Genomic DNA, 11,505 nt, shown 5'->3' with positions numbered 1-11,505 from the left:
TGAGAAAAGCCATTTCTTTGTTGTAGCGAGGCTTGGTCCTCATGAACATGACAATGTTACCTTTGAAATGATGCCATATTTGCAAGGAACATGCCGTCCCACAGCAGTGTGGGACCAGAAGGTTCCAGGTCATCTATGCAACCAAAAAAAATAACATGCATCCAATTGTTACCTTTGAAATGAGGCCCCATTTGCAAGGAACATGTCTTAAAGTAGTGAAATGCCGTCCCACAGCAGTGTGTGACCAGTAGGTTCCAGGTCATCTCTGCAACCAAAAAATGCATCATATTGTTACCTTTGAAATGATGCCCCATTTGCAAGGAACATATCTTAAGGGTAGTGAAATGCCATCCCACAGCGGTGTGTGACCAGAAGGTTCCATAACATGCATGCAATTGTTACCTTTGAAATGATGTCCCATTTGCAAGGAACATATCTTAAGGGTAGTGAAATGCCGTCCCACAGCGGTGTGTGACCAGAAGGTTCCATAACATGCATGCAATTGTTACCTTTGAAATGATGCCCCATTTGCAAGGAACATATCTTAAGGGTAGTGAAATGCCGTCCCACAGCGGTGTGTGACCAGAAGGTTCCATAACATGCATGCAATTGTTACCTTTGAAATGATGTCCCATTTGCAAGGAACATATCTTAAGGGTAGTGAAATGCCGTCCCACAGCGGTGTGTGACCAGAAGGTTCCATAACATGCATGCAATTGTTACCTTTGAAATGATGCCCCATTTGCAAGGAACATATCTTAAGGGTAGTGAAATGCCGTCCCACAGCGGTGTGTGACCAGAAGGTTCCATAACATGCATGCAATTGTTACCTTTGAAATGATGCCCCATTTGCAAGGAACATATCTTAAGGGTAGTGAAATGCCATCCCACAGCGGTGTGTGACCAGAAGGTTCCATAACATGCATGCAATTGTTACCTTTGAAATGATGCCCCGTTTGCAAGGAACATGCATTCGTAGCAGGAACAGTAAAACAGGTCAAGGGTAGTCAAGGGTAGTGAAATGCCGTCCCACAGCAGTGTGTGACCAGAAGGTTCCAGATCATCTCTGCAACCAAAAATTACATGCATCATTTTGTTACCTTTGAAATGATGCTCCATTTGCAAGGAACATGTCTAAAGGGTAGTGAAATGCCGTCCCACAGCAGTGTGTGACTAGAAGGTTCCAGATCATTTCTGCAACCAAAAAATAACATGTATCCAATTGTTACCTTTGAAATGATACCCCATTTGCAAGGAACATGCATTCGTAGCAGGAACAGTAAAACAAGTCTTAAGGGATAGTGAAATGCCATCCCACAGCAGTGTGTGACCAGAAGGTTCCAGGTCATCTATGCAACCAAAAAAAAATAACAGGCATGCAATTGTTACCTTTGAAATGATGCCCCATTTGCAAGGAACCTGTCTTAAGGGTAGTGAAATACCGTCCCACAGCATTGTGGGACCAGAAGGTTCCAGATCATCCAAAAAAATCAACCAAAAAATTACATGCATCATATTGTTACCTTTGAAATGATACCCCATTTGCAAGGAACATACATTCGTAGCAGGAACAGTCAAACAAGTCTTAAGGGATAGTGAAATGCCGTCCCACAGCAGTGTGTGACCAGAAGGTTCCAGATCATGTTTGCAACCAAAAAATAACATGCATTTAATTGTTACCTTTGAAATGAAACCCCATTTGCAAGGAATATGTTTTAAGGGTAGTGAAATGCCGTCCCACAGCAGTGTGTGACCAGAAGGTTCCAGATCATGTTTGCAACCAACAAATAACATGCATTTAATTGTTACCTTTGAAATGATACCCCATTTGCAAGGAATATGTTTTAAGGGTAGTGAAATGCCGTCCCACAGCAGTGTGTGACCAGTAGGTTCCAGATCATTTCAACCAAACATTACATTCTAAAGTTTTTCATCTGGCATATTTAGTTTTTGTGTTTCTTTTCATCAGAAAACCTCAGATTCAAAAGAAACAAAAACTCGTACACTAATTCATGAGCTGTCATTTACTTGAAGGTATTATTAAACCTGTTTCATTTTTTTGATTAACGCCTCGCTCAAACAAAGCAATTCTCATCCCAACTTATTCTTTGTAGTATCGCGATTAAAAAAAGCTATAGAGACAATCTGAGGATGTACAAGTAGGGATCTTTAGGAGATCACATGGTGCAGAGTAAGCGCTCTGGGTCCATGAAAGATGCCCACGTTAGATCCACATCACAGGACCCGTGCCAGCTCAAAGAGATCCAGTCAAAGTGGCCTGGTATTAGCCTCGAGCGGGAAGCTCTCTCTCAGAACACAAAAAAACCCCAAAACAAAACCCAGTCCGTATCCCTGCTCATGCATTTTACATCAGCCCCAGATAGAGAACCCTTTCAGAAATAAATATCAATTATTGAAATTGTTAATTAGGCACTGTGTAATTGGCCAAGAGACACATGAATAAATAACTTTGACTATTAATTATTGATTGAAGAGCGAGAGATGGGGGGGAAAATCCACCCCAGTGGGGAGTGCATTTGAGAGTCTCTTAAGATCAACCGCGGCAAGAAATATGACTTTTGGCCTTGAGTAATGTCCAATTAAAGGATTTCCAGCGTTTGTTGTACAAGTCAAGTGCTTTGCCTTTTCATACGGGTGGACAACAATTCCCACGAGACTCTCAAGCAGAGAAGAGAGTCCACAAGTGAGCCACAAGTGGAGGTTAGACATACTGTAGTCAGTCCACCAAAATGAGTAGGAATCAACACAACATAGAAAGATTGAGAAAGGGGGGGAAAAAAATCAACTTTTGATCATGAAAACTGATCAAAAAAGACTTTTTCCAGATGAGATGAAAAATGTCCCAAAATATGCCAGATGAAAAACATGTTTCTCAAATTTCAGAAAACTTGAGTTTGGAGTGTCTTTAAAGTTCACATCCACCAAAACACATTGATCCATAATAAGGCTATTTTTTTCTTTAAACAACCAAAAATTAATTTACTTTGTTTTTCAGATGAACTGGATAATATTAATATGCCAGAAGAAAATTTGTAATTTATTGTATTTTTTTCCATATGAAAAGTTGAAGTTTGGAGTTTATTTGAACTTGTATACAAAGTACAATTGAATATAATTGGAATAATTTAAATTAAAACAGTTCCACATGCTGTGATAGAAGACATTACATGTTAGCTCGAGGTAGCAGAGATAAGGATGTTGAGGTTCTCATTGGGAGTGACCAGGATGGATAGGATCAGGAACGATTACATCAGAGGGACATTACATGTTAGCCGAAGGTAGCATGAGATAAGGATGCTGAGGTTCTCATTGGGAGTGACCAGGATGGATAGGATCAGGAACGAGTACATCAGAGGGACATTACATGTTAGCCGGAGGTAGCAGAGATGAGGATGTTGAGGTTCTCATTGGGAGTGACCAGGATGGATAGGATCAGGAACGAGTACATCAGAGGGACATTACATGTTAGCCAGAGGTAGCAGAGATAAGGATGCTGAGGTTCTCATTGGGAGTGACCAGGATGGATAGGATCAGGAACGAGTACACCATAGGGACATTACATGTTAGAGACGTCGGAGAGGCAAAAAGACGAGTAGGGATTGTAGGGATGTTTACCACAATGGCACCAAGAGGCTTTGCTAGGAGCTATGGTGTAGTCCTTACATCATAAACACATTCATCCATTCATTTTCATAAAACTGTGGTGAGACCAGCGATGTTGTTGTTGTTGTTGTTGTTGTCTAGAGACAGTCTCACTGAGGAAAAAACAAGAAGCAGAACTGGAGGGAGCAGAGATGAGGATGCTGAGGTTCACATTGGGAGTGACCAGGATGGATAAGATCACATGTTAAGAGGCCTTATGGATAAAGTTCGGATGGTTGGTTCGGACATGTCCAGAGAAGAAATAGTGAATATATATGTGCTTTATGGTTTATGGAGGTTTATGGATGTAGCGAAGGAGGACATGAGGGTAGTAGAAAAATCTGAGTTTGGAGTACCATCAAAATTAGTACAAATAAAGACAAAACGAGTTTGACACACGTTTGAAAAATGGGAATCACAAGCAAGTTGACTTTTATGAGGTTTTTATTATTTGGTGTGATTCCAGTAGGGCGATTTTGCTTGGAGACGTCCTAGCAACCGGTTTGGGTGGTCATAGTACACATTACAACGTTATAGATACAGTAACACAAAACTGCCGTTACAGTGAACAGTGTTGAGACTACAATGAAACAGGTTTCAGGAACAGAAGGGTGTAAACGCTCGAGAAGGGTAAAAAAAAATGATAAAGGAATCAGTTGACCTCAGTGACGCGCCTCAGAGAGCCGATGGTGGGACTGGCGCTGCCCCACTCGCTGTGCCTGCGGTACTCGCCGGGGCGCAGGAAGTACTGGCGCCCCCTGTAGTTGGGGTGCTCGTGCAGAATCCAGTAGCCCTCCATGACGTTAACGGAGGAGATGTCACGGGTGTGGAAGCGCTCGTTCAGATCCGGGCAGTCTTCTATTAGCTCCAGATTCTGGCCGCCAAAATCAGAGCGCTCAAAGATCTTCATCCTGTAGCTGCCGTTGTACTAAAAGACCAAACCAAAATGGTTACATGGCGGTTTTGGGGGCTAAACCATTCCAAGTTCCAGTTCCACAGATTGAAACTCACAGGTGGAACCATACGGCAGGAGCGGATGCAGTCGTTGAAGCCCGCCCAACGCTGGTAGTCTGGGTAGTCGCCTTTGTGCAGCATGTACTGGTAGCCCCCGTAGTTGGGCTTCTCGTAGGCCACCCAGCAGCCACTCTCCACGCGTATCGAGTTGCAGCGACTGAAGTAGTTCTGCATTTCCGGACAGTCACTGTTGCACTCGAAGTGACGGCCCTGGAAGTTGCGGTCCTCGTAGAAGATGATCTGTGTGAGGGGGGAAAGGTAAAGGGTCATGATGGTATACGTGATTAGGGCAAGACCTGGAGTTAGGGCTATGGGTAGCATTCAGGCTAGACTTAGAACAAGGGCTAGAGTCAGTGCTGGGGCTCAGGATAGTGTTCAATCTATGGTATAGGTTTGGACCTGGAATAAGAGCTAGGATTAGGACTTGGGTTTGGCCAAGTGTCGGGGGGACTAGGGTCAACTTGGGTTTGAGCTGGGGTTAAGGGCTACTGGTAGGGCTATGGGTCGAGCAGGAGTGCAAGCAAGAGTTCATGATCTGGTTTAAGTAAGGGATACTGTTGGCAGGCTAAGGACTAGGCTATGGTTAGGTTTTAGGCTTGGGTTAGGGCTGGGGTTAAGGGCTACTGTTAGGGCTATGGGTCGAGCGAGAGTGCAAGCAAGAGTCCATGGTAGTGTTTAAGTAAGGGATACTGTTAGGAGGGCTAGGACTAGGCTATGGCTTGGTTTTAGGCTTGAGTTTGGGCTAGGGCTGCGGTTAAGGGCTACTGTTAGGGCTATGGGTCGAGCTAGAGTCCAAGCAAGACTTAATGGTAGGGTTAAAGTAAGGGATACTGTTAGAAGGGCTCAGGACTAGGCTAGGGTTAGGTTTTAGGCTTGGACTTCGTTTAGGTCTGGGGTTAAGGGCTACTGTTCGGGCTGTGGGTCGAGCTAGAGTCCAAGCAAGAGCTAATGGTAGGGTTAAAGTAAGGGATACTGTTAGGAGGGCTAAGGACTGGGCTAGGTTTTAGGCTTGGGCTTGGTTTAGGGCTCGGGTTAAGGGTTAATGTTAGGGCTATATTTTCGGCTAGGGTCAGGGCAAGAGTTAGGGACAGAGTTAAAGTTAGGAATAGTGTTAGCAGGGCCAAGGACTGGGCTAGGGTTAGGTTTTAGGCTTGGACTTGGTTTAAGGCTGGGGTTAAGGGCTACTGTTCGGGTTGTGGGTCGAGCTAGAGTCCAAGCAAGAGCTAATGGTAGGGTTAAAGTAAGGGATACTGTTAGGAGGGCTAAGGACTGGGCTGGGTTTTAGGCTTGGACTTGGTTTAGGGCTTTGGTTAAGGGTTAATGTTAGGGCTAAATTTTTTTCGCTAGGTTCAGGGCAAGAGTTAGGGACAGAGTTAAAGTTAGGAATAGTGTTATCAGGGCCAAGGACTGGGCTAGGGTTAGGTTTTAGGCTTGGACTTGGTTTAAGTCTGGGGTTAAGGGCTACTGTTCGGGTTATGGGTCGAGCTAGAGTCCAAGCAAGAGCTAATGGTAGGGTTAAAGTAAGGGATAGTGTTAGGAGGGCTAAGGACTGGGCTGGGTTTTAGGCTTGGACTTGGGTTAAGGTTAGGGCTATATTTTGGCTTGGTTCTGGGCTAGTTAGGGGCAGAGTTAAAGCGAGGGCTAGTGTTAGCAGGGCCAAGGACTGGACTAGAGTTAGGGTGAGGACTAACCTAGCAAACTAAAGCTAACTTCTGATGTGTCACAAGTAAACAAAACATTATTAAAATACATTTCGATATAAATTTGCTATGTTCAATAATCACATTTTTTCCAGTTGCTACAAACACAACAGCAACAATAATTTGACAGTTTTAGCAATAAATATATCAATAAAAAACAGACTTACAGTAGACATGGATCATATAAAAACAGTCTCAAGATTCTGTTACTATAAAAACGTCTTTTTGCAAACTTACCTTGCTCATTGTCACTGTGTTGAGCTGAGCTCAGAACCAATGCCGGGTCCTACTAGGCCTCTTTATAGACCTTGCTGGCTTTATAGAACGAATCCAAACAAAGCTTTGCCGTGTCAGCGGACTGTCCAGCGACGACTACGAGGCTGCTTTGTCTCTGCTAAACGTCGCGTGAAATACTGTACCGCTGCATTTTCCACAATAAAACCTGCAACATGTGCCTGAAAAGCTTGTTGATGATGTCGCAAAATCAGTCGGCTATTTTTAAAATGGCTGAAATAAACCAAACAAGTCATATTATTGTTTAAAACATGACGGCTTTAATGTTAGATTTCAGTCTAATTCAGGGGCCTCATCCTGCGCAGCGAGCCCACCATTGGGTCATGGCAACCCCAGTCGCCGCAGGCTCTGTACTCGCCCGGCCTCAGGAAGTACTGGCGCCCCCTGTAGTTGGGATGCTCGTAGAAGATCCAGTAACCTTCCATGATGTTGCAGGAGTAGATGTCGCGGGAACGGAAGCGGTCGTAGAGATTGGGGCAGTCGTCCATGAACTCCATAGCTTGTCCCACCATGTCGGGTCGGTTGTAGATCCTCATCTTGTAGGATCCTCGGTACTAGGAACGGGAAGATGATTATTACGCTTTTGTGCTCAATCCCCTGCGAGCCGTTTTTGTCAACTCTTTGCCCTGAGATGATGTTCCACTTTGAATTCAAGGGAGCGCTCGGTTTCTTTAAGCAGCAACAGATGAGCAACTACTCTTTTTTTCGGGGCGTGACAGAAGTTTAGATTTTTTTTTTTTTTTTTTACTGTTATTATTACACCCCCATCTCGAAAAGTGCCAGAAGCCCTCAGCGTGTGATTAGCAGAATTAGAATGAAGGTAGTGAGTCTTATGGGGTTGTATGATATTCCTTTTAAAGGCTGACTGCTTCTCCTTGTGGGCCTCACAGCAAAGCCTTTCATCCTATGACCTGCCAAAAGGATCTCTAAATGGAATCAAAAGGCGGCGTGATTGACATCCATTTTGAAAAAGCCGCATTTGATGTGCAAGGTGAGACGAGTGCACACGGGGGGGACTGGCGGTCCAAGCTGTCTGTTTGATTGACTTACGGGGGGGAACATCTGGCAGGAGCGGATGCAGTTGTTGAAGCCCATCCACGTGCGGTAGTCGGGGTACTCTCCCGGGCTGAGGATGTACTGGTAGCCCATGTAGTTGGCCTTCTCGTATGCCACCCAGTGACCGCCGTTCACCCGGATGGAGTTGCAGCAGCTGAAGTGCCTGAAGGTGTCCATGCAGTCGCTGCCGCATTCCCAGTGGCGGCCTTGGAAGTTGCGGCCTTCGTAGAAGATGATCTTGGAAGCGGAGACGGAGATGTTGCTTAAGGACTGTTGCGCTTCATTGAATGAGGTGTAGGGGGCACTGCTCTGCTTTGAATAAACCGTCACGGTCCAAGAGTATAGTAACAGGACGCGGTCACAATAGATCCGGGTTGGAATATAGGAGGGATATTACCAGTACTGCATTCCTTATATAATAAAAATATTATGGCTAGCTGATACTAGCAGCCTTTGTTCGGTTTCTGAAGGACAAAAGAATGAAAATAAAGTTCTTTTCTCTCAATTTCTGCACCCCTCATCAATGCTAACCACTTTGTGTGGCAAGGAGAGGAAGTGCTACCAAAGCTGGAGCCAACTACGGAAGCCCGGAAGGAGCAGAAGTGAAAGAATAAAATAAAGCACATAACAAGGAAAGCGATGAAAATATAGCGAACAAGATAAGAAAAATAAATTAGTCATTGAGATAAAATTCACATAATGACTAAATACAGTAAACCTCGGATATAACGGAAATTCGCTCACAACGGACAGATAAAAAAGAACCGATTTTTCTGTAATGCATTTCCAATAAAAATTCATTGCATATATCAGATTTTTTATAACGGATTTCGCCTATTTCGGACAAAATCTCCAGTCCCGTTCCAATGCATTTCCATTAAATTTCCCTCGCATATATCGGATGGCCGCATCGTGGCGCTCCGATTCGCCGAATCGTGACATAGTTTTTTTATAACGGATAAGATCCGATTTACGCATATACTGGATATAAATCCGATATATGCGTAAAATGGACATTTTCCGGCATACGCATATAACGGATTTCGCTTATATCGAACAAAACCAGTGGGAACAATTGAATCCGATGTATCTGAGGTTGGCGGCACGGCGGTCTAGTGGTTAGTGCGCAGACCTCACAGCTAGGAGACCAGGGTTCAATTACACCCTCGGACATCTCTGTGTGGAGTTTGCATGTTCTCCCCGTGCACGCGTGGGTTCCCACATTCCAAAAACATGCTAGGTTAATTGGTGACTCCAAATCGTCCATAGGTATGAATGTGAGTGTGAATGGTTGTTTGTCTATATGTGCCCCGTGATTGGCTGGCGACCAGTCCAGGGTGTACCCCTCCTCTCGCCCAAAGACAGCTGGGATAGGCTCCAGCACCCCCGCGACCCTCATGAGGAAAAAGCGGTAGAAAATGAATAAATGAATGAATGAATATCTGAGGTTTACTGTAATAATAAATACGCACATTTAGAAAATAAATAAAACAGTGCATTTTAACTAATTCATCCACAGAGGACCAATCAGGTTTTTATCAGGCATCCACAACATAAATAACGCCACAAAACACAATAGTGGTGCTAAATGCTAACAGCACTGCGGTTCGCCATTGTTGGTCAGATTCCAAAACGCAATTAACGTGCTAACGCCGCACTAAAATGATTAAAAAGTGTGCTGAAAATTTGAAACAACAACATAAAAAAAGTACGTGTAAATATTTGACATGTATTTTTTGGCACAAATGTACTTCACTGTGTGTTCTACCGTAGTTGTTTTCTGTGTTTACATCAACAACATGTTCAAACCCAAACCTGATGTCAACATGTAAACAAAAGACTAAACTTTTAGTCAAATCTAACCAATAAATGGACCCCTAAGCGCGGCTCTAGTACTAAAAAAAAAAACCAAGCGTGAGAGTTTTCATACCTTCCCCATGGTCGGATGGATGTTAGCGCATCATAGCTGCACACACACTTTACAGCTCCTTTTATACCCTCCCACTTACCTCTGGCCCCTTTTTTTGTCTCACAATGCTACCTTATCTGCGCTCTGCTAGAGTTTACCTATAGATAGAAGCCTGCAAACGCTTGTGCTATTCTGTGCTGACCATGTGACATAGCCTTTTGGGACAAAAAAACAAAACAAAACAAAGGGACTTTTCGGTGCATCCTAACAACAGAGTGGTAAACTGAGTGGATGCGGGGGCGACTACATGATTTTCACATTTATATTTGTGGAAAATGTTCACTTTGTGTTCAAAATTCACTCACTAAAGGTCAGTAAGGATAATTCATAATGCCGCCTACAGAGAACATACTAACTCCTTATTTCGAAAATCACAAATACTTCAACTTGCTGATATAGTTAATTTCCAAACAGTTAAAATAATGCATAAGGCTAAAAACAACCAATTAGCTGAAAATGTCATCCAATACTTCTCTACAAGAGAGGAGAAATATGATCTCAGGGAAGAAGTACATTTGAAACACTTCTATGCTAGGACTACGTTAAAAAGCCATAGCATTTCAGTATGTGGAATCAAACTATGGAATGGATTGAGTAAGGAAATCAAACAATGCACAACGATGAGCCAATTCAAGAAACAATACAAGCAGTTGATGTTTGCTAAATACAAGGATGAAGAGTCTTGAACCAGTCATGATGTGCTATATATATCACTATATTGACACTTACTATGGTACCCATTATGTCATTGGATGCTCATATCACCTTGTACTTCGGTACGTGACAAAAAAATTTAATTTAATTTAATTTAATTTAATTTAATTTAATTTAATTTAATTTAATTTAATTTAATTTAATTTAATTTAATTTAATTTAATTTAATTTAATTTAATTTAATTTAATTTAATTTAATTTAATTTAATTTAATTTAATTTAATTTAATGAGGGTTAATGTTAGGGTTATATTTTGGGCTAGGTTCAAGGCAAGAGTTAAGGACAGAGTTAAAGTTAAGAATAGTGTTAGCAGGGCCAAGGACTGGGCTAGGATTAGGTTTTAGGCTTGGACTTGGTTTAAGTCTTGGTTTAATTTAATAAAAAAAACATAAAATTATATTAGAAAGCAGGAAGTGAACAAATGTAACAGTTACTAATTGTAAAAGCACCAGATAGAGGGGTAGGATTTAATAAGCTTTGCTTCTTTCTACTCCTTTTTGGACATGTGGAACTGGGAACTGATTATGGGATGCATTCAATTGTAATCTGAGGCATATTCAAATAAAATAAAACCATTAAAAAAAAACATTTTTTATTAAATTAAAAAAATTAAATTAAAAAAAACTTAAATTAGGAAAGCAGGAAGTGAACAAATGTAACAGTTACTGATTGTAAAAGTACCAGATGGAGGGGTAGGATTTAATAAGCTTTGCTTCTTCCTACTCCTTTTTGGACATGTGGAACTGGGAACTGATTATGGGATGCATTCAATTGTAATCTGATGCATGTTCAAATGAAATTAAACCATTACATTTGGGTATGATTTTTAAGCTGTGTGAGAAATTTCAAGCCATTCCTGTGATGTGGTACAACTGGATTCAGCAAAAGTCACACTTTCAGGGTCAAATGTCGTCGCTGCTATACGGTTAGCTTTGTGTTGTTGATATAATCTACAGTGATGTGTAGTCTCTCTCCGCTTCCATCGCCTGCAGAGGTGCCGCAAAACCAGATGCGACTGTTTTATACAAGTACTCACAAGTACACACAAGTATACACACACTACTGGTCCATGAATAAAAGCAAAGGTTGGGGGCA

General features: G+C 42.4%; 2 protein-coding genes across 5 annotated transcripts in view; both read right to left on the bottom strand.

Moving 5' to 3' along the window:
- Positions 1-4,089: 4,089 nt before the first annotated feature.
- Positions 4,090-6,750, bottom strand: crygmx (crystallin, gamma MX). The gene is made up of 3 exons (XM_058061145.2): positions 6,615-6,750; positions 4,675-4,917; positions 4,090-4,591 (listed from the first exon to the last, which is right to left on the bottom strand). Exons 1-3 carry the CDS (start codon positions 6,621-6,623, stop codon positions 4,316-4,318), a joined length of 528 nt encoding a protein of 175 aa, XP_057917128.1. The 5' UTR covers positions 6,624-6,750; the 3' UTR covers positions 4,090-4,315.
- A 158-nt stretch (positions 6,751-6,908) lies between these two features.
- Positions 6,909-11,505, bottom strand: part of crygmxl2 (crystallin, gamma MX, like 2) — a 55,630-nt gene continuing 51,033 nt past the window's right edge. For 3 of the 4 annotated variants that reach the window (XM_078788815.1, XM_058061124.2, XM_058061127.2), the window contains 2 exons: positions 7,722-7,964; positions 6,909-7,225 (listed from right to left, as the gene is read on the bottom strand). In XM_078788815.1, the coding sequence (XP_078644941.1) occupies positions 6,993-7,225; positions 7,722-7,964 (476 nt within the window). In that variant the 3' untranslated portion in view covers positions 6,909-6,992. Of the gene's footprint in view, positions 7,226-7,721; positions 7,965-9,657; positions 9,802-11,505 lie in introns of those variants that run through there. The other variant, XM_058061128.2, reaches the window with a different exon arrangement.

This window comes from Doryrhamphus excisus, unplaced genomic scaffold (genome assembly GCF_037039965.1).
Source record: "Doryrhamphus excisus strain RoL-2023G ecotype Guam unplaced genomic scaffold, RoL_Dexc_Guam_v1.1 HiC_scaffold_24, whole genome shotgun sequence".
Lineage (NCBI taxonomy): Eukaryota > Metazoa > Chordata > Actinopteri > Syngnathiformes > Syngnathidae > Doryrhamphus > Doryrhamphus excisus.
This window is presented reverse-complemented; position numbering and strand designations above follow the sequence as displayed.